Source organism: Rhinolophus sinicus, linkage group LG15, assembly GCF_036562045.2.
Source record: "Rhinolophus sinicus isolate RSC01 linkage group LG15, ASM3656204v1, whole genome shotgun sequence".
In the NCBI taxonomy this organism is placed as follows: domain Eukaryota; kingdom Metazoa; phylum Chordata; class Mammalia; order Chiroptera; family Rhinolophidae; genus Rhinolophus; species Rhinolophus sinicus.
Genome location: NC_133764.1, coordinates 27,185,605 through 27,208,037, shown reverse-complemented (window position 1 = coordinate 27,208,037; position 22,433 = coordinate 27,185,605). Strand labels below are relative to the sequence as shown.

Sequence of the window (22,433 nt, the reverse complement as noted above, 5' to 3'; positions counted from 1 at the left end):
GGAGCTGTGAGTGTGGTGAGGAAAAAAAAATTGTTCTGATTGCTGAGGAGGGACCCTAAGTCAAGAGAGTGCTGCAAAGGAAAAAGAAATTTCTAGGTAGGGACTACAGTTCCTGGCAGGTAGGGCATTGGTGCGTATAGTTAGTGCTCAACATGCCATAGAGCTAGTGGCCAACTGAACCTGTTTTTCCCTTAAAGTTTTCAACTCAACCTCATAATGAAAGTCAGTACAAAAATAGGTTTTGTGTTACAGAAGTCATTCTCTCACCTTTCCTGTGAATGTTATTCTGTAAAGCCTTTATTAAAACCTTGAGAGTAAAATAATTGGCTTGTTCTTTTTAAATTGTTAACTTTGCGTAGATCTCTCATCGTTATTTTAAATTTTTGCTGGAAACTTAAAGTTTCTTTTCAGAATTCATGTTTCTACCATCACTTCTGTTTAAAAACTAAGTTAAGTGTGAATATGATTACATCAATATTTGACCTACCATGGAAGGTTGCTCAGTTGGGCCTTGTGTTATTACTAATTCACATAAACGCCATGAAACAGGCAGCATTTAGGTCCTATGAGACGAGTACCCAATGCTCTCCCTATAGATACGTAAATTGTATCAAGTTGTTTTCGTCTTACTAGTTTTTATATTTCAGGCTGAAAGAATATTCTCAGAGGTTAGAAGAATTGAGAATTATAGAGTTGAAGGCATGGAAATCTACTCTACAACACTTTGGCATCTTCAAAAGGATGTTGCTCTTTCAGTTCTTTCAAAAGACTTAACAGACATGGATAAAAATTCACCAGAGGTGGGTTAACTAAAATGCTTTGCTTATGTAGCTATCGTTTGATCACCTTTACCAAGTGGAGATGAACCAAATAATTTCAGGACCATTTAGCATCACCCACTCACTTCTCTGTAGGCAGGACTCAGAGAAAAGCACAGAGTCCTAAAATAGATGGTACAGATTCATAAATAGAAAAATCACAAAGCAGGTATTTCATTCAAGATTAATCAAGATTTGGCTGTTAAAATTCTTGTTATCACCAAGATTAGAGTTCATTGAGCAGAAATTATATAGAGTGAAAAAGTGCTAATTTTAAATTGAAATAAAACAGAAATTTTAATTGTCATTTTAAGACATAGGCACAATTCATTTACATGCTGCAATCCTGTAAGAATTGTACTTCAGTGCATCCCAATAAAATTTAGTGGTACTTTTTTTTTTTTTTAATTTTTATTGAGGAATATTGGGGAACAGTGTGTTTTTCCAGGGCCCATCAGCTCCAAGTTGTTGTTTTCAATCTAGTTGTGGAGGGTGCAGCTCAGCTCCAAGTCAAGTTGTTGTTCTCAGTCTAGTTATGGAGGGAGCAGCTCACTGGCCCATGTGGGAATCGAACCACCAACTTGAGTGTTAGGAGCACTGCGCTCTAACCACCTGAGCCAACCGGCCGTCCCTAGTGGTACTTTTATAACATATTTAAGCTTAGAATTTAAAACAGTCTGTTCTTATTATTCTTGGTAGTTATGTTCTGTAGTCTCCATGAACATTGAATTAGCAAATACTGAACCATTGCTCTTAGGGGAAATACACACCTACTTCACACAGATTATAATCTTAAATCCTAAAAACAACTCAGCCAGATACGTTTTATTTTACAAAAGAGAAAATGAAGTTCAGAAGTGTTAAGGTGACTTGCCAGAGGCCACCTTACAAATAGGTACCAGAGTTGGCATTCAAACTCTATCCATCTGGCCCCCGAACCTGAGCTGCTTGCACCGCACTGCTCTGCCCCTCTCCAGTCTGACCTGCTGGAAAAAGGAGGCAGAGGGTTACCTTTTTTGACCTCAACAGAGAATGTGCCTGTTGGGCAACTCATTTTGAGTCCACCAATGACCACTAAAGCAACATGAGTATTGATTTGGGTTTTACAAATTTAGAAAGTAGACAATTTTGCAAATATGGAATCCATGAATAATGAGAATTGACTATATTTAGTAGAACTTCAGTTTTTTTCTTTCTGTTTGTTCTAAGTGAGATCTGAGTCTTGATTTTAGCGATAGATATGGTTTTGTTAGAAAAAATAAAATTTTAATTGTGCATTTGATTTTTGTTTCCATTTTTTTAAGGCCTGGTGTGCTGCAGGGAACTGTTTCAGTTTGCAACGGGAACATGATATTGCAATTAAATTCTTCCAGAGAGCTATCCAGGTTGATCCAAATTATGCTTATGCCTATACTCTATTAGGGCATGAGTTTGTGTTAACTGAAGAATTAGACAAAGCGTTAGCTTGTTTTCGAAATGCTATCAGAGTCAATCCTAGACATTATAATGCATGGTAAGTGCTAATGAAGTGCAGATAATGCTTATTGATGGGGCTGATACTTGGTAATTTTTCTTGTTAGACATCTTTTTGTTGTCATGAATTTGATTACTTAAGATTGGTACATGCTGGTTGATAACTTCTGACCAAAGTATTTTTTATGTGAAGCGTATACCTTTAACAAACTCTTAAATTAACTAATGATAATATCAGACCCTTGTACTCAATAGTTTCAACCTTTTCTCTTACCAAACTTTTGTAAATAGTTGGTTTTGTTACTTCGATTTGTTACTTTTTCTTAGAACACGAAAATGGTGATTGGGATAAAAAGTGGTTGGGAAAGTAGAGAGGAATAATATAATTCACCTATTGGATAATAGAAAATAAACATTGAAAACTATCCACTAGTTAAGGTATTGCCTGGCTCATATTGTTATCAAGCAAAGAGGACATGAAAAACTTTGTTCTTATTTCTGTCTCAACATATTTATTGCTGACATTTTCTTGTATTTTTCTTGACTGAATAGTTAAAATATCAAGAGGTGTTATTCTGTTATCATAGCTCTATGGTAGTTTTTATGTCAGACATGGTTTATTTGTCTTTTGGATTAATCATTATAGCAGTTGAATTTTATCATTCTGTTTCTCATTAAATCTGAAGCACTAGATTACTAAAATATATTTTTTATTTATGTGTATATTTCAGTGGATTTTATCTCATTTCTAAGTAGTTAACGTTGCCTGAAAGATGACCTTGTATAAAAGTGCTAGCTTCTGATGACACATTAAAGTGAAGCTTTGCCAACACTGCCTCTTCACATAAATGTAAAGTGCTCTGTAGTATTTTCAGAATTCCATTCTTAATAAGACTTGTGTTGTTTTTTAGATGTATAATGTCTGTTCTGCTACATTGCAATAATTGCATTCTTAAACTATTGTATCAAAAATTGTTATAAAAATAGTTTCATTTGAAAAAAGGAATATTTAGATCAGCAGGCTTTTACTAGGAAGAATTTAAATTGGAGGTATTTAGGTAACTATAAATAACTAAACACTAAGTAATTTTATTATTCCACTGCCAAAGTAAATAGTCTTTTGTTCTCTCTACCTTCATCATAATTAGTACAGAGCTTTTTATACCCTTTCTTCACTTCTAACACCATTATAATGAAAAAAACCACTCAAAGCAAATATATTGTGCTGCTTTTCTTCTTCATTTGGTGCTTATTCCCCATCATCATTGTCTAGTTATAGCCAAGAGAGGTCTCAGTTTCCTTATTTGAAAATGTGAATGATAATAGTACTTATCTCCTTGGTTCCTCCTAAGATTAAATGAGATAATTTACATAAAGAATTTAACAAAGTTATTGGCACACACATAATAACCAGTCAGTAAAAATTAGTATTAAATCTAGATTGTAGTGGTGGATTTAAGGATGTGGTTTCTGTTTTTACCCACATTGTCATAATTTTATCTGATGGATTGATTGACTGATACATTGTTTTTACTTGTAAAAGTGACTTGTCTAAAATGCTTTGATGATTTTTCTATTTTTCTACTGGTTTATTAAAATGCCAGATTCCATACATATTTTATTAGTTGAACTAAATGAGCCACCACAGTTTATGTCCCTAAAATTATACTTTTTATACTTTCAGGTATGGTTTAGGAATGATTTATTACAAGCAAGAAAAATTCAGCCTTGCAGAAATGCATTTCCAGAAAGCACTTGATATCAACCCTCAGAGTTCAGTTTTACTTTGCCACATTGGAGTAGTAAGTAGCTTTCTAAACATTGTTCAATTAATCTCCCTTTTGAAATGTGTTTATTATTGACTTAATTGCTATAATGGGAATTAGAATTTTTTTTTATATTGTTGTTATTATTGAAACAATATCCTGGATTCCTTTACAGCCCAAAATACCACCTTTTTGCTTGGCATAAAGAGAAATCGCTGAAGTATCTTCATCTCTTGGGCAGGTCACCGAGTTTCTCTGAGCCACTTTATGAATGGCAAATAATACCACTTTGCTTACCTCATAGGCAAGACTGTTACAAGACTCAGATGAGCTACTTCATCTTTTTGAAAGTACTTTTCCATGTTAATATTAACTCCTAAATTAAATAATTAATGTTCTAAGGCAAATGGTTTCCTGTGTTTTAGCCTCTGAGTGATAGAAGTCAGAACTATGGATCAATAATTTTATGTTTATGTTTTTCAAATGTATCTGATAATAAGTTGTACTTTGATAGGAGAAAAGGTATGTTTGCTTTTAAAAATCTCATTTATTAGTTTCTCTATTCTTGCCCTCTCACCTCTCTCTCCTCTATCTTCCCCCGCCCCCCTCCCCGCCCTTTATCTTTCTCTTAGCAAGTTTGGTTTTGTGAGAATGGGCATACAATATGAGGAAATTATGTTATTTTGAATTTTACTATCCATTTACTTGCGGGAAGAATTCTAGTTTTTTTTAATATTTAATTAAATTTATTGGGGTGACAATGGTGAGTAAAATTACGTAGGTTTCAAGTGTACAATTCTGTAATACATCATCTGTATATCACATTGTGTGTTCAGCACCCAGAGTCAGTTCTCCTTCCATCACCATATATTTGACCCCTTTACCCTCTTCTTCTATCCGTCTTCTCCCTTAGTTCTTTATAATTTTCTTAAAAATTGACATGGTAACTTCTTTTATAGTTACATGCTATACAGAAAATATATTGACTTAAACATTATTTTTTACATCACTTAAAGAAATCAAACTTGAGTGTCTCTTGATACCATTCAGTAAAGTTCGACATTTTTTAAAGTAGGCTTTTTTCTAAAGTTATTGTGGAAGAGGTCATTTTAACATTTTCAGTGGTTTATTGAAGAAGTTTTCAGATAAAAAGAGTATGCTTTTCTCTTAGGAAACTAGTATTTAGGATTTCAATCCTATGGGCAGAATGTTTGGCCACATGTAGTGATAATCATTGCATAGATGAATTTAGCAACTAGATGTTGGCAGTATCTACTCCTATTACAGTGATTTTTGTTAAAGTTCCACAGCCACATCCATTCACTCCACTTTATTTTTAACATATAATTCATCCAAAGAGGAACATAGCAGAATATGAGTATATGCACATGAATAATAATGAGGCTTGGTTTGTTTTTTAAGTTATTTAAAATAAATTATTTATTTCCCAGTATTACAGATCAATTTTCAAATATATACAACAGAATTTTTTTATAACAAATTCCTAAAATAGGTAGAAGTATAAATATTCTAAGTGAAACAAGGTTGGTAATGTTCAGAGCCAAATCCTCTAGGGGGTTTTTGGAACATATGTTTGAAAATCCTAATATTTAGAGGACCATAATAGACCTGTTGAATTGTTAATATTATCTAGCTAAATACGTAGTACAGATTTTTGTGTGAAAGGAAAACCAAAGTTTTTCTTGTCTTTTAGACGTAAAGGTAACCAAGTATTTTCTCTAAAGACAGATTCTTGATTATCGTTATGGTTACATAATGTTGAATTGGGCGCTAGAGAACCTAGGTTCTGATGCCAGAGCAAGTTATTTAACATCTCTGCACTTGAGTATTCTCATCTTTAAAGTGAAGTGCTTGCACTGGAGTAGGAAGAGATTTTAGAGATAATCTATTGCTAGTTTGGTAATCAGTCACTAAATCCACTTAACCCGGTGAGCAACCCAGTAAGACCATACAACCTTATCCCTCGTAGTTTTATTATCTTTATGTTGGTTTGAGTGACATTATTTGTTTCTCACCTTTCTTCATAAATATCAAAAGGTTAACATTAATAGGATCTTTATTTCTTATAGGTTCAGCATGCACTGAAAAAATCTGAGAAGGCTTTGGATACTCTAAACAAAGCCATTGTTATTGATCCTAAAAACCCTCTATGCAAATTTCACAGAGCCTCAGTTTTATTTGCAAATGAAAAATATAAGGTAAGATATATATCTTAATGGTCTTCTGCATTGTGTTACTTAAGCTTTGTCCCCTTTTTTAATAAACCAATAGTTATTTATACTTTTTTATCTCAGTTCATTTTCCCCATTCTGAAGAGCTATTAATTTTATTGTCTTTGTGATTTCATTCATAAAATGCTCATAGGAAGGATGGGTATGTAGATATTTAAGATGGTTTAAGGTGGTTATCCTTTGTAAAGATTCCATATATATAAAGACAATTTTCCCATTAGGGAGTTATCTTAAAGCTAAGACTTAAGCAATCCTCTTAGTACCAAACTGTGTGAACAGGGGACAAATTAATGTGTGTGCGTTATTCAACAAATATTTATTGAGTACCCAGTATGTCAGGCACTAGGAATATTTGTTGCTCTTGCAAGCAAAGCAACCTCATTTCCTGCCTTTGAAGAGCTTACCATCTAATCCCCTTCTATTAGGTTGGTGCAAAAGTAATTGAGATTTTTGCAATTTTTTTAACCTTTTAAACCGCAATTACTTTTTTTGTTTTTAATTTTTATTGGGGAATATTGGGGAACAGTGTTTTTCCAGGACCCATCAGCTCCAAGTCAAGTCGTTTTCAATCTAGTTGTAGAGGGCGCAGCTCAGCTCCAAGTCTAGCTGTTGTTTTCACTCTAGTTGTGGAGGGCGGAGCTCACTGGCCTATGTGGGAATCAAACCGGCGACCTTGGTGTTAGAGCACTGCGCTCTAACCAACTGAGCCACCTGGCCACCCCAAAACCGCAATTACTTTTGCACCAACCTAATATAAGGAGAACAATCAAATAATTACAAAAATAATATATGGTGAGAACATAAAGGAAAAGTATAGTGAGTTATGCAAGCTAATAATGAGACTAGGTCTAGTCTGAAGTGTTTCTTCTCACTGTTTTTCAAATTATGGAGCTATAGCGTGAGAAAAAGTATTAAGGAAAGAAGATCAGGAAAATTGTGAAAGAGAAGAGACATAAAGAGACATAGGATTTTTTGTTATCATTTATTGTCATAAACCATGAATACAAAGTTTTAATTTTGAAGTTCAGATTACTTTTCTAATACATTCAGGCTCTTACTAAAAGGAGTGAAAACTTACCAAAAATATATCCAAAATTTAAGTGCACAGAAGAACTTGGGCCAAGTAATTCATTTTAGTATTTAGTAGACTCTTTCCCTAGAAATCTGTTCTTTCAGGACACATTGAAATTTGCTGAAAATTGAAAAATACAAAGCCAGTGATACGTTTTTAACTTTTTTCAAGACTGCTGAAGATACATAAGAAATCAAATGTATAACTTATTTTTTCTTATTTATTCAGTAATTCTTCTAGACTTACTCTCTTTTTCTTTATGAAAAAGTAGCTGTCTAGTCCTACTGTTTTTGTCCTTTTAATATAGCTTCTTTTAAATTTAATAAATACTTTTCAACTTTTACCTTACTCTTTGAGGTACTATAATTGTAATTCAATATTTGTTTTCATGTTTTTTGCTTCATCGTACATCTCTAGATATGTGGTTAGGTTATTCATTTGAAGGAATGTATTCAATTTGTTATTCTTAAAGCCGCTGTAATGCCAACACACCTACCATGCCATATAAATCATCCCTGTACTTGCTTCAAGAAGCCGAAGTTCTAATCTGACCCATTGTTCAAGCTGCAAGGGTTGTAGCCATTTTTGAGTACCAGCTTGGGGCTTGGCTAAATTATAAGCCCTACTTTGATACATGGATTGGATATAGGTATGTCCAATATGCCTATATTAAATTAACATAAAAGGGGCCATAAGGAAAAGTTACTGATTGCTTCTGAAATGTCTTGGCTCTAAAATGAAGATCAAATAGTGTTAGAGAGCCACCTCAACATCTCTGTGGCAAAAGCATTGCTAAACACGACCCTATTTAATGTGTTTTATTGCTATCTAATCTTGTAAGTCTTAAGTCTTTTAGTGCAAAAATGAGAACTCTATTGCTATGTTTGACACTTTCTCATGGGGGGGCATGGTAGGTGCATAAAATTTTGATAACATTTCTAACATGCATTCACGGAAAGAAGACACGTCAGTTCTGAACCATGTGTGCTATAGCAGGAGTGGGGTGCGTCATCCTGGTGATGATTTCTTTAAAGCAGTGGTTCTTGAAGGTGGTCTGGGAACATCTGGCGGTCCCAAAAAAAAAAAAAAATTATTTCAAGAGGTCCACCAGGTCAAAACTATGTGCATAATAATATTTAGATGTTATTTGCATTTTTCACTCATTCTCTGATGAATGTACACTGGAATTTTCCAAAAGCTGTATGACGTGATGTCATTACAGACTGAATGCAGAAGCATAAAAGAATGTCCAGCTGTCTTGTTAACCAGAGATTTGCAAAAATATTAAGCAGTGCCACTCTTCTCACTAATTGTTATGAAAAATAGTTACTTTTTATTTAAAAATATTATCTGTGTTAACATGTAATGGGTGTATTATTGTTACCTTTAAATTAATGGATAAATGAAAAGTTTTGATTTCTAATATGATAAGTATTGATTTCTATAACCCACATTAACAAAACTCTTTGGGTTACTCAGTAAGCTTTAAGAGTATAAAGAGGTCCAGAGACCAAAAAGTGTGAGAATTACTGCTTTGCAGTATTAAAATGAGTCTCAGCCTTCTTCTTTGTGGTACAGGCTTTGTCAGTCCTCATCAGGAATGTTTGACAGATGTAACTGAGTGGTCTTAAGTAACTAATACCCACAGATCATTCATTTTGATACTCTATTATATGTGTATTTTACAACATTTAACACTATGGAAGGAAAAAAGAACATCTACTTCACAGAATTTTCATGGGTAATAAATTTTTAATTTCCTGACATGCAGGTATGGTTCTCAGACACGTTCAGTCTGACAGTCCTTTTGAGTTTATTTCTCCTGGATTGCCAGCAATTAGGAAGAGAGTGAAGTGTAAGAATGCATCAGAGCCCCCTACATATACTTGTTTAAAAAACAGCATTTTAAACAAATATACTGCCTGTGAAAGTGTGTGTGTGTGTGTGTGTTGCCTTCAGTCTTCTTTTTCATTCCTCTTTTTATTATAGAAAATTTCAAATATCACTATGATAATGAATCCCTATGAACCTACCAGCCAGCTACTTTCACATTACGTCCCACAAAAAAGATTTTAAATATATCTTTTTTTTTTAAGTTAATACCAGTAAGAAATTTACAAAAGCCAAGAAATTACATTTGACTTTAGGTTAAGGGGGGGAAATGTGTAAATTTCTTGGAACTGTGAAATAGGATTGGTTCCTTATTCTTTATACCCTTTTTAAAGACATAAAAATAAAGTCTTACACCAATCAGTGAAGAAGGAAATTCCTTTATGTCATCTAAATTCCATAATCCTCTGATACCTTTACTAGCCAACTGTCTTTGATCACTGCTTTATTCTTTATAACTTTGTGGGGTTTTTTACAAAAAATTTTTTGTTAACAAAATTCAAATAATATAAAAGTATAAAAAATACAGAGTTGAGTATGCCTCATAAGCTCACCCTCAGGGAGAATCACTATTAACAGGTCAGAACGTACACCTCTAGATCTTTTTATTATTATTTGTACATTTTTGAATTGTTTGTAACGGTGGAGGCTTATTCTATGGAGGCAGGATAATGGCCCCTCAAGGCTGTCCATGCTCTAATCCTCCGTACCTGTGAATATGTTACCTTATGTGGCAAAAAAGACTGCAGATGTGATTAAGGACATGCACCTTGAGGTGGGGACAGTACCCTGGATTATTTAGATGGGCTCAGTCTAATCACATAAATCCTTAAACGTGGAGGATCTTTCCTCGCTGTAGTCAGAACCAGCACGAGAAGGACTCAGTCTGACCTTGCTGCCTTTGAAAACGAAGGAATCAACAGGTCAAGGAATGTGAGCAGCTTGTAGATGCAGAGAAAGGCAAGGAAACAGATTACCCCCAGAAGGGAAGGCACTGGTGCCAACACTTGATTTTAGCCCAGTGCAACTCGTAATGGACTTCTAACCCATAGGACTGTGATAAAAGATGACTTATTTTAATGCATCAAATTTGTAGTAATTTGTCATGACAGCACTAGGAAACTAATACAACTACACATGCAGTCCTACAACTTGCTTTTTTCACTTAACACCCCTGGTAATAGATATTTGGTATTGATATTTATCTCTCTTTTTTTTTTAACCTAACTTACATTGGATTTTGTTTCACTTTGAAGAGGTATAGAGAAGAAAACAAAAAGTAGATAATTTGTGTGCACATGTTAGAGAACTCAAAAAGTAGAGAAAGCTACTAAGTAAAAAATATAAGGCTCACCCCACCCCCTCAAGCATCCCCTCCCCAAAGGTGAGCCATTCTTACCTTGTTTAGGGGTATATCTGTATTGATTTGTCAGGAAAAAAAGAAAAAGAAAAATGTATGCATATACCCACATAAATGTATTTATAAAATGTTATTAAAATGCCCATATAAATATTTGTATGTGTGTGGTATGTATGTTTCCTTACAAAATAGTACTGTATATATTCTTGCATCTTGCTTATACCCCATCCCCCCCCTTTTTTTTGATGAACAGTAATTTATTTAAGTAGGCTATGATTAGATGCACCTTGATTGTGTCTAGTGTTTTGCAATAATATGATGGGTTGAATATTCTTATAAAGATGATTTAGTAAAATTTTTTGAGTATATCCCTGGAACAAATTTCCAGGAGTGGGGATGCTGAATCAATGGTTACATGCACTTTTTAACTTAATAAGTAATGCTAAATTGTCCTCACAAACAGTTAACATCAGTTTATAGTTCCACCCTCGATGATGAGAATACCAGATTCTCCTCATTCATGGTAACTTTATGTAATATCAGATTACTTTGATTTTTGTCCATTTGCTAGGTGAAAAATGGACAATATCTCATTTGGGGGACCAGTTAATCCTCATATCATTCCTTTAAATACAGATTCTATCTTCTCAGTCTCCCCAAGCCTGTAGCAATGGTCAAAAGATTACTGGACAGTTTTAATTCTGTTCAGAGGGTTAAATTTGAGGCTCTTTCATCCTTAGTTAAAATGGCAGCTGGTATTCAAAGCTTAGTGCTTATGTCAGGGAGAAGGGCTTGTAATAGATCTTTGGATTTGTTTTGTTCTGCAACTTAGTTTTCAAAATATTTTGACACAATGTGATGGAGTATTGCTATAAAATGGTGACAAAAGCAAGGGTTGTCACCACCTGAGTGTGTTTTCAGTATACTCTGGTGAATTCATCATTTCTTGGTTCTTGTTGTCATAAGTGTTTTTTATGCATTTTATTTTCACAACAAGAAGAATTAATGCCATAGGAAGTACATTGATTAAGATCTGGTAAGCTTTAAGTTAAGATGATTTGGGAAATCAAATAGTTTTGCTTAGTCAAAACTTTGCTATTCTGTTTTTCTTTGCTTTTTTCAGTCTGCATTACAAGAACTTGAAGAATTGAAACAAATTGTTCCCAAAGAATCCCTCGTGTACTTCCTAATAGGAAAGGTAAAGATTGGGGCCATAGTCCTAAACTGTGGCTTTCATAACAAATATTAACTTTTGAACAATAAATACAATACTTATTGTGCAACATCTATGGAGCAAATTCAACTAGATCTCTGAACTGAATGCTCTGGAAATAAAGAATGGATTTAGTTTTAACACTTGAAAAAAATGATATCCTAATGAAGGTGCAAGAAAACACACCGTAATCCTAACCCTCCTATGGCTTTGGAAGTATACTAGCAAGGACTTGCAACCAATGGCCAGTGATGAGTTCCTAATTGGAGACTACCTCATTGAAAGTCCTGAGCTTCCAATTATCAATAAAATACTTACCAAAAGAAGAAAAGTAATGGCAGTATAGACTGGGCTCCCAGACCCCATTAGTTAAGGGTAGCTGGGAACAATGGACAGATATTGAGAATTGAAATAACTGCATTTAAAACCAGTGTAAATGAGTGCTAATCAAGCAGTATACAGTCCATTTCTTCCCAGTGTCATTGTTCCGTTCAGAGTGATTTTATTGGAAGCTCACTCACTACCTGAGAGAGGCAAGGAATTCTAACATCTGAATATATTAAAAAGAATTCAAAAGTTTGGTATGAGTTTTTCTATGGGGTGAAAATGCCCTACTCATCAGAATGGGTTTGTAGCACACAAATCAGGAGCCTAATTTAAATTACAAATGCTTAGGATTTTATAGTTGACACTCACAACTTAATGAAAAATGTAGTGCTACTGTTTATTTTTAGGTTTACAAGAAGTTAGGTCAGACGCACCTCGCCCTGATGAATTTCTCTTGGGCTATGGATTTAGATCCTAAAGGAGCCAATAACCAGATTAAAGAGGCAATTGATAAGCGATACCTTCCAGATGATGAGGAGCCAATAACCCAAGAAGAACAGATCAGTGAGTATCATTTATATGAATTAGGTTTGTTGTTACTCAAACCAGAGAACTAGTGAAACACCACATCAGAGTTAAGTAAGATGGACCAGATGTTCCTTTAATTTTTTAACCATGGTATATTCTTTATAACAAATGGAATTTTAAGGAAATTTAACAGCATGCTATAATAACAAAGTACATATGGAGTCAGGTAACTAGTCTCAGTTCTGGTTCAAGTTTGTTGTGTGGCTTTGACAAATTCATTGCTGATTTTTTCCTGGGCCTCAATATATGTTTGAATATGTAATGAATGTTTACCTTATCTTCTCTGTAGGAATGTAGAGGGGGTAAAAAGATGATAGATGTGATGGTATGATGGTAAGCGAATGAATAATAAATTTGTCCACATTTTAATGTATTGACAGATTTTGTAGTAGTGGCTATTCAAATTCTGTATAGCGCTGGCAAATCCAAATACATGGCTAATATATATAAACTGAGGGGCAAGAAAAGAGGAGGGAACAAAGAATTATAGTTTAAGGCAGTGAGTACTCTATCCCTAAATTGAGTGTATATCCTAAAATAACTAGTGAGAACCAAAACTTAATGTATCAATATTTTTTAATAAGAGAATTCAACAACTTCTGATGAGATAAACTAAGATGCTTTGTCCCAGAAAACTTAGTGAAGGGCTTTAATTAAAATTATAATACAGGCCTGTGAGCCTTTGGGCTGCAACCTTTTGAGTCGCTTCATTTGCTCAGGCCCTCTCCTAACTCTTTGGAGTGCACTATCTCTTCTAATAAACTCCTCTTTCACCACTTAAAAAAAAAAATTATAACACATATAAGTCCCAATAATTTTTAAACTGAAGGTTATATTCTGTATTTCTGTGGACTAGCAGGGACTGTCTCCAAAATGGATGGAATGTCAGTCTTTTTTTAATGCCTCAGAAAATATTCTAATTACTAGGATAGGAATAAGGAATTCATTGGGAAGAGGCAGTTTTAGTAGTTAAAACTTTTAGAAGTTAAATGCAATAAACTAATCTCAGATATTGCTGTAAAATAAGGAACTTGAGTTGCATTGTATTGAAGGATATCAGGATTTTTAAAGGCCTTTAGCTAGCGTTGCGTTTCCCTGAGTATAATTTTCGTTATTTGTTTTCATGAACCCATGAGAATTGTCAGGCCCCTTACTGTAGACTTTCTGTTTTGTTTTTTTTAAAGTGGGAACAGATGAATCCCAGGAGAGCAGCATGACAGATGCGGACGATACACAACTTCATGCAGCTGAAAGTGATGAATTTTAACTTCTGGAAATCAGACTTTTACAACTGGACGTGTGGCTAGTGCTGACATGTTTCTTGTCCCTCCATATACTGAGTCTTCACTCTTGAGCCGCAGTGTCATCATCCATCACTTATACCATGAGTGTGCCACTTTCATTGGACCCTGACTGTACACAGAATGAAAGGCAGTGCAATATTTAGCTGCTAACAAGACTGGCTCTTTCACCAGTATGAATGACAATTTAGGGGGATAGGGTGGGGAACTTTCTTTTCTTTTTTTCTTTAATCTCCCTTTGTTGGAAAGCTATCATGGAAGGAAGAGTTATGTTTGATCTTGAAGGAACCATTAGATATGGAAAATAGTGATGAACCAGAATTTCTTGGTCATTCTTCCAAAAACTTGTTTTTATTTGGTTCTGTTCCTGATAAACAGAGTGACTGACCTTCATTTCTAGGTTCTTCAAGAATGGTGTTAGCAAGTGCCAGGTGGAACAATAAAAGACATTGCCTATAACAGAATAACTTGATTGCCAAGGAATGTAAATTACCTTAAACTTGCAGTGTCTCCCATAAGCAAATGTAATTGGCATACTGAGACTCGTGTGTAGGAATTAAATACCCTCCATACAGTGTACACTTATTCTTGGCAAGAATTCTAACCAAGAATTTTAATTTATTCATCTTGCTTCAAAGTGTTGATCATTGTTGTCTTGATATTGCAAACTTTAAAGTTGGTCCTTACCATATTGCCTCTTCTCTAAGCTCTGTGGGATCACCTTTAACATTCAGAGATGATAAAGTGGTCGCCCACTGAAAAGCGAAAACAAGTCCCTTAATAACCATTTTAAGTTCACCGTAAGAATCAAAATGAGAACACTAAAGTAGAGAGACTTTAAGAGATCATGATAATGAAAGCCTTAATACAATCAGAATTGTACCATAACCTTGAATCTATGTTTGTTCAAGACAGTATCCCTTTGACTTTTCTAAGTGTTTAAGCAGGGTGCAAGAATGTGTGTGGTCACCTTTGGTTGAGGTCATTTCCATTCTTTTCGGCTCTCTCTGCTTCAAATTATTTTCAGTTAATGTGAGTCACCAAAACATTTACTGAGAGTGATTGAGTTTAGGATATTGGAAATTTTTAGCTGCAAAAACAAACAAACAAAAAAAGTCCTTGTGAAAGAGATGAGTTCTCTCCTGAGTTTATCATAATATAGGTTGGTGTCTTTGGGGAATGGCCACAATTTTAAAGATCTAATTATGCATAATAAAATGGAAATTATTGGAATTTCACAGTAACAGATTTAAAGTCTTAAATTGTGTATTGTTTATTGTAATGTATTGAAATTTTTAGAGAAACTTTAGTTGTTAACATTTTATTAAGTGCCAATGTCAGAATATAACAAATTATAGTTTCTTATGAATGACAGGCCTGCAGTTATTATTTTGGATTATTTGATGAAGGACAAACTTATATACTGGTTACCTGTATTAGTTAAGCTGTGAAAATGAGGTGGATTACAGAAGATGTGAAAAAAAAATTTAGCCTATAGACTCAGTAATTTTCTATCATTTACTACTAATCTGCTCATTTAAATTTGGATTAGATACCATTATAAATTAATTCAAATCAGAGTCTTAGATTAGGTATTGGGTGCCAGAGAGGTACTTAACAAAATTTCCTACCTAAACCTATGTGTATGTGCTGCCTAAAAAAAAAATATAAGGAAAAGTTGGGAGTAAATGAATATCATTAAAAATTCCCAAAGGCTAGCACTTGGATTCTAACAAATATTCCATTTTATTATCCATTAGTTCTGTAATATTTAATTTTATATTCTTTTAATTTTTTTTAATTGGCAAATCATAAGCCAGCTGTATAACAGTATCAAAGAGTTTCATAGAAAGCTTCAACCTGAGCTCTATGTTACAAAGCCTAGAAAAAACTAAGCTCTGAAAATAATTTAATGATACATAATTAGCTATCTTTTTGTAGCAAAAATTTATGTCCTGTGCCAGAGGTGAGTGAGAGTCTTTCTGGTACTAATTTTGAGACCAAGGATAAAAGGAGTTGTGGAAGGCACACATGGCAGTGGTTGGTTGAGGGACAGACACTTGGCCCAAGCTTGGCCTGATTGCGTATTTCCTCACACTTACTTTCAAAGTCGTTTAGATATTTGCAGCCTTATTACCCACCTAGTAACTTTCTGGTTTTCTCCCCTAACCGTCCCCTGCCCCAACTGCCCCCTCCCCCATGGAATGGGGATCAAACAACCAGAAGAGGACATACATTTTGATAAAGCAAAATGATGTTTGCTTCAAATTTCAGAAGTTACTTTGAAGGAAATTAAAAATACTAAGTACTTTGACATCCTTTTTTTCTATCTAAGCTTTTCACACATACACATATATATGTATACACGCATACACTTTTGTTGTTCAAAAGTTATGTTGTGGCATTGGATATGTCCCCCCCTTGGAAATGGTCCTTAACTCTGGGATTTTAGAAGGTTGGAAATATTTTTTAAAGAGAACAATGGTACTCAAAATAATGAAAGGTGATCCCTACTTTTTCTGTATTTCATTACTTTAAAATTTTTATTTTTTCCAAGAACTGCAAGTAACATTTGAACCATGCTGCTGTTGTACCTTAAACAAGAACTCAGTGATAACCAGTATTTAGTCTATTAAAAATGCTCTTTTTGAAGAAAAAGTTTGGAAGTCTCTGATTAGCCAGAGTATAGTATGGGTCTTCACTGAAAAAGATGGTAACCCGTTTTCTCTGTGACAACCTGGGAAAATGCAAGTGTGGGTGTGATGTGTGTGTTCTATTTGCATTGAAACAATGTAATTTTGTGTCTTTTTGTTTTCCTGCCCTATTTTAGAAATTGTACAGTCTTGGAGTGGGGGGAGTCTTTTCTGTTAATATATTTGCAATTCATTAAAGGATATGGAAAATCCAAATAAATTACTTTTGAAAGCAGTTTATAATCAAGTTGTTAAAGCTATATAAGAACTGTGCCATCTATATCTTTATGGTAAGGCACAGCAAAATAGTGAAAAATTACAGTTTTGTGTTCCACAAAAGTCTAGGGCAATGTTTCTTTAATATTTTTTTTAACTTAAGCCCTCTTTTAAGCATATATTTTTTTTAAAGTTGCATTCGTTTTTAGTATTATTTGGAATTTCAAAATAAATATTGTGGCAAAAAAAGGTAATTTTTAGAATACACATATTTTTTCAAACTGTAGAAGCCCTTTGCCTGCAGCTGTTAATTTGCAAGTCAACTGCTTATTCTTTAATCATGTGATTTTTAAAAGATATACAAAGCTTTTTTGTTCCAATTAAAATCTATTTTAAAAATCAAGATGTGAAAGAATATGCAAACTAAATTTTACGCTAATTTGATATCTTGGAGAAAATGGAGACAGTTGAAGGGTTTTGTTCAGACTTAAAACATTAAATGTTAGCAACAAGGAAAAACACGAAATGGGATGAGCTAGGCAGATCAGAGGGAACAACTCAGACTTCATAACCTTCCCTAAGGCCTGCCACTTACTATCAGCTGGGCAGGGATAACTGCAAAGTGTAGATAGGAAGTATTCTTTGGATTGTTTAGCTGCTAATTAATGGTAATGAAGGTTCAGTGTAGGTTTTATTTTTCTTTATAAGTGCACACTTCCCTAAATAGTTATGTTTAATGTAATCTTGGCACGTGTACTATGTTACTTTTTGTACAATCTTTTCAGTCCTCAACCGTAAGGTAGTTATTACCCATATTTTAATGAAAGAGAAAACTGAAGCTCAGCTGCTAGATAATAGAGCAGGACACTTTTGGCGTTAGAGTTCAAACCCTTTTATTTAGTTTTGGACTTCCTCTGAAAGTTTCCAGTCATGTCTAATGTTAGCTGATAGGTGTCCTCTCTAGCATTTTCAATTGCCTGCTATAGAGTGTCACAGAAGTTCAGGTTTTACAGAAGAAACTTTGTTATTAACCATAGATTCAGATTTGTCATATGCATAGTCTTTCGATGGGGCTTTGATGTGCATCCTGCCTCTCTACTTCTCACACTGAAATTGAAAGTGTGTTATCCCCTTCTTGAGTGACTGGAATTTGCTATAAAACAGAAAATTTTAAATCCTCAATTTTCTTTTAGTTATGTATTTTATTACCAATTTTCCCTATCTCATGCATTCTTTTTACATTCAGCACCCTCAAAATAGAATTTTCAATTTGGGGCTAAAAGCTGTATTTGAGAAAATTCAAGTCCTTGAAAATGCATAATGCTTCACTGGACTTTGAATAAGGAAAAGTAACAGTGGACACTAAGAAAGTGAAGTAGAATTAAGGTTTCTACTCATGTATTTTTAAAATGCACTAAACTGGTATCTAGGAAATGTAGATTTTGCTCCTTAGTTGCTGTGTAACCCTGAACAATTCACTTAAACCTTTTTCTTATCAACACAGAGAAGATCAGATCTATCCTTCACTCACAGAGGACTGAGGATCAAATGTGTTAAATCATCATGGATGTGCTTTGTAAAATTAAAGCACTGTGCAAATATCCATTGATATTAATAGGGTGGAGACGATGTTATGGATAACTGATTGATCCCAAAACATGGTCCTGCAAGAAAAGTTCACCGCAGAACAGTAAACTTTTAATCTAGAACAGGGATTGTGTATGGTCTTCGTACCAGTCGGCCCATTGCCTGTTTGATTTTATTGGAACACAGGCATGTCCTTTTGTTTACATATTGTCTGTGGCTGCGTTCTCACTTCAGTGACAGAGTTGAGTAGTTGCACAGAGACTGGCCTACAAAGCCTTAGTATTTATTTACTATTTGATATTTTATAGTGTATACATATATATATATATATGTATATACACACTACATGTATAGATTATACTGTACGTATAATCTGACATTTTATATTTTGCACCCCCTGATCTAGAATTTATAACTGTATTAGCATAATATTTTGTGAATCACCCAAATAATATTCTGTCTGAGGTGCTAGATTCTGCTCAATACTTTGTGAATTAACATTACTGGACAGGGTTCTACACAAGAAGAAAAATCCATCAGTAGTTCTTAGTTTCTTAATGAAAAGACTTGATTGGGTAAATGGATTTCCTTGTATATAATGGCACTTCTTATACTTTCTGCCAGTTTGTAGCACTTATACCAATTGATGCTACCTCTGTAGCACCATAATCATTTGCCCATAATCATTTGCATATCTTGAATAATGTTAGCATGAATTTGCTTTTTGGCATTTGTGGATCACATTGATACAAGAATAATATTTCATCTTTACAGTCTTTTAAGGTACTGCTTTATGCTAGAGGAAGCTAAGGCTTAGAGAAACCAAAGCATTTGCAAAAAAAGTGGAAAATCTTTGCCAGGAACAACGGCAGAATTTTGCTTACATATTATTGGCCAGGACTGGGTCATATAATCATTCCTAGTTGCAAGGTATGCTGGTAAATTCAGAATCTGGTAAAAGGGAATGAGGTTGCCATGACTTGTTTAGATAAATCATGATGTATCTCTGGGGTCGGACACAAGGAAACAGATTTTGTTGGCAAAGATGAAGGGGGCATGGTGGTTGTCTGAGCAGCCAAGAGCACCTGCCACACTCAGTTGATCTTGTATTAAACTTGGTGAACTTTCTTATTCTAAGAGTTTGTAGGGTTTCTATTTAAGATAGCTGTGAATAATGATATTAATTCCTTTTTAATCCTTGTATAAATTATCACATTTTTTTAAACTGGTATGTCTAGTATCACCAATATTATGTTAAACAGTAGCAGCTATAATAGTAAGCACTCATTGCCTTATTCCCAATCTTAAAATGCTTAATTTTCATAAGCTTTTAAACCCAATGATAGTCTAAAGCCACTGATATGCATTATGTTCTCTTTGCTAATCTCATTGTCAAACTCAACACTCAATTCCCACTTTACCATTTATAACCATTGATACTCAGTTAAGATACCCTCATTTCTATTGCTAGTTTTCAATGTTTTTTTTTTTTTTTTAAATCAAGACTAGGTGCTGAAATGTATCTGTTTTAAAAAAGCGCATTGAGACTTTTGGGCCTGGCAAACAGTGGCAGTAGCCTGATTACAAAGGTGGTTCTCATTGTCTACCAAAACAATAATAAAATCAAGCAGAACAAATAAAAATTACAGAGAGTTCATTATTAGGAGAATGCTATAACTTCAAATTATCTGTAAGAAAAAATTTCCAGTAGGGATCTTGCTACCACCATAAGCCTGTGGGTGTAGAGAGTGAGGAAAAAGGTTAAATCAGTCTGCGACAGCAGAATGAAATAGAAGACTTGGAGGAAAAACAGAATCCACAGGAAAGAAAATGAAATAAATGCAAAATACTGAAACAGATTGGGACCTGGTCGATCACAGCCCTCACTTCAGGGAAAGGTTTGAAAATGTGTGGGACCGAGAGTGGCAGCCTCATAGCAGTGTTTCTGGGGGAGATTCAGATACGAGAAGAGGAGGTGAAAGGAAGCCTAAGACTTCCCAGAAAAGAGAAGGTACATTGACCTTTCTTCCCACTCTCACCAGCAAAATCCTTAACTGCACGAAAGAAGGTGGAACAGATAGATAAGGGCTCTAAAACTAAGAATTCTGTCCATGAAATTATTTAGAATAGAGTATAACAATCCACATATGAGGTGTGATTAAGTTCGAGAACTTGTTGCAATGATGTTGCTAACCTTTTTTAAGATCAGAGGGATTATTCATAATGCATTTATACCAACTGGACAAACAGTTAACCAAGTTTCCTATTCAGAAGTGCTGAAAAGGCTGTGGGAAAAAGACGACCTGAACTTTTCGCCAACAATTCATGGCTCTCGCATCACGACAATGCATCAGCTCACACGGCACTGTCTGTGAGGGAGTTTGTAGCCAGTAAACAAATAAGTGTATTGGAACACCCTCCCTACTCACCTGATCTGGCCCCCAATGACTTCTTTACCTGAAGATAAAGGAAATATTGAAGACATTTAATTGATGACATTCATGACATCAAGGGTAATACGACCACAGCTCTGATGGCCATTCCAGAAAAAGAGTTCCAAAATTGCTTTGAAAGGTGGGCTAGGCACTGGCATTGGTGCATAGCTTCCCAAGGGGAGTATTTTGAAGGTGACCATAGTGATATTCAGCAATGAGGTATGTAGCACCTTTTCAAAGATGAGTCCGTGAACATAATTGTCTGCCCTCATATATGCAAAACTATTGCAAAAAGTCAGAAAATGTAAATTAAAGCCTTTCTGCTGATGAAAAAATCTCCTCCCCCAAACAACCACAAAGCTAAAGAAAGGAAATAATTCTTTTAAAATCATGAGAAAGTGAAAAACCACCATAAATTAGAAGGAAAAAATGTTGATAAATTTGACTATATTAGAAACCCTTTGCATGACAAAAAAAGACAAACTGGGAAGAAATGTTTGCCCATATAACAGATAAAGGACAAATACTCCTGATGTAGAAAATGTTTTTAAATTTTCAGAGGAAAAGACATGAACAGACAATTCATACACCAAAAAAGTGTAAAAATGGCCCTTAAACATGAAAAATTCAACTTCACTCAGTAAGTAATTCACATGAAAACTTCATTGAGATGCAATTTCCCACCCGACAGACTGACACAAATTCAAAACTTGAGTATACACTCAGCAAAGCTATGGGAAACAGACACTCTCCATTGGTGGTGGGAATGCAAAATGGTACAACCCTATGAAGAGGAATTTGACAGTATACAGCAAAACTCCATATGCATTTATTCTTCATCTCAGCAACCCCACTTCTAGGAATTTACCTGGAAGATACACGTCAAAAATATGAAAATATATTTGCATAGCTTATTCATTATAGCATTGTTTGTAATAGCAAAATATTGGAAACTAAATGTCCAAGCATAGAAGATTGGTTGGATAAATTGTGGTACACACATAATAAAGTACTATGCATCTTTCAAAAAAATGATTGTCTCTATGAACTGTTATGAAATGGTTTTCGGGAAATGGTAAGTGAAAAATAAAATGAAAAAGTTCATGCTACCTTTTGTGTAAGAAAAAGCAAAGCAAAGTGAAAACATACAGCTGTCTGCTTCACAAAAGGAAACATTGGAAGGATAAACCAGAAAATAGTGAAGCTAGTTACCTATGACGGGTGAAGAGGAATGGAGTGGAAGGGATCTGGGAGGGAATGACACTTCTCTGAGTACATTTTTATAATATTTCTACTTTTAAGAGCATATTAACAAGCTACATTAAAATAAAAAGAAATAGTCAGAATTGGGAGGGAGATAAAACTAAAAATCAAACTGTAATGAACCTAACTGTAGAATTTCAATTACACACTATAACCAGACTGGGAAAGGGAGTGGAGGA

The 22,433-nt window shown here is 34.4% G+C and overlaps 1 protein-coding gene across 4 annotated transcripts in view; it reads left to right on the top strand.

Annotated features, from left to right (window-relative positions):
- The window catches only part of CDC27 (cell division cycle 27), a 59,921-nt gene extending 42,933 nt beyond the window's left edge, over window positions 1-16,988 (top strand). For 2 of the 4 annotated variants that reach the window (XM_074320856.1, XM_074320855.1), the window contains exons 13-19: window positions 648-800; window positions 2,123-2,331; window positions 3,976-4,093; window positions 6,148-6,276; window positions 11,755-11,829; window positions 12,643-12,735; window positions 13,944-16,988. In XM_074320856.1, coding sequence (XP_074176957.1) covers window positions 648-800; window positions 2,123-2,331; window positions 3,976-4,093; window positions 6,148-6,276; window positions 11,755-11,829; window positions 12,643-12,717 — 759 coding nt within the window. In that variant the 3' untranslated portion in view covers window positions 12,718-12,735; window positions 13,944-16,988. Of the gene's footprint in view, window positions 1-647; window positions 801-2,122; window positions 2,332-3,975; window positions 4,094-6,147; window positions 6,277-11,754; window positions 11,830-12,578; window positions 12,736-13,943 lie in introns of all 4 variants that reach the window. The other 2 variants (XM_019732997.2, XM_019732996.2) reach the window with 1 other exon arrangement.
- The last annotated feature ends 5,445 nt before the right edge of the window (window positions 16,989-22,433 follow it).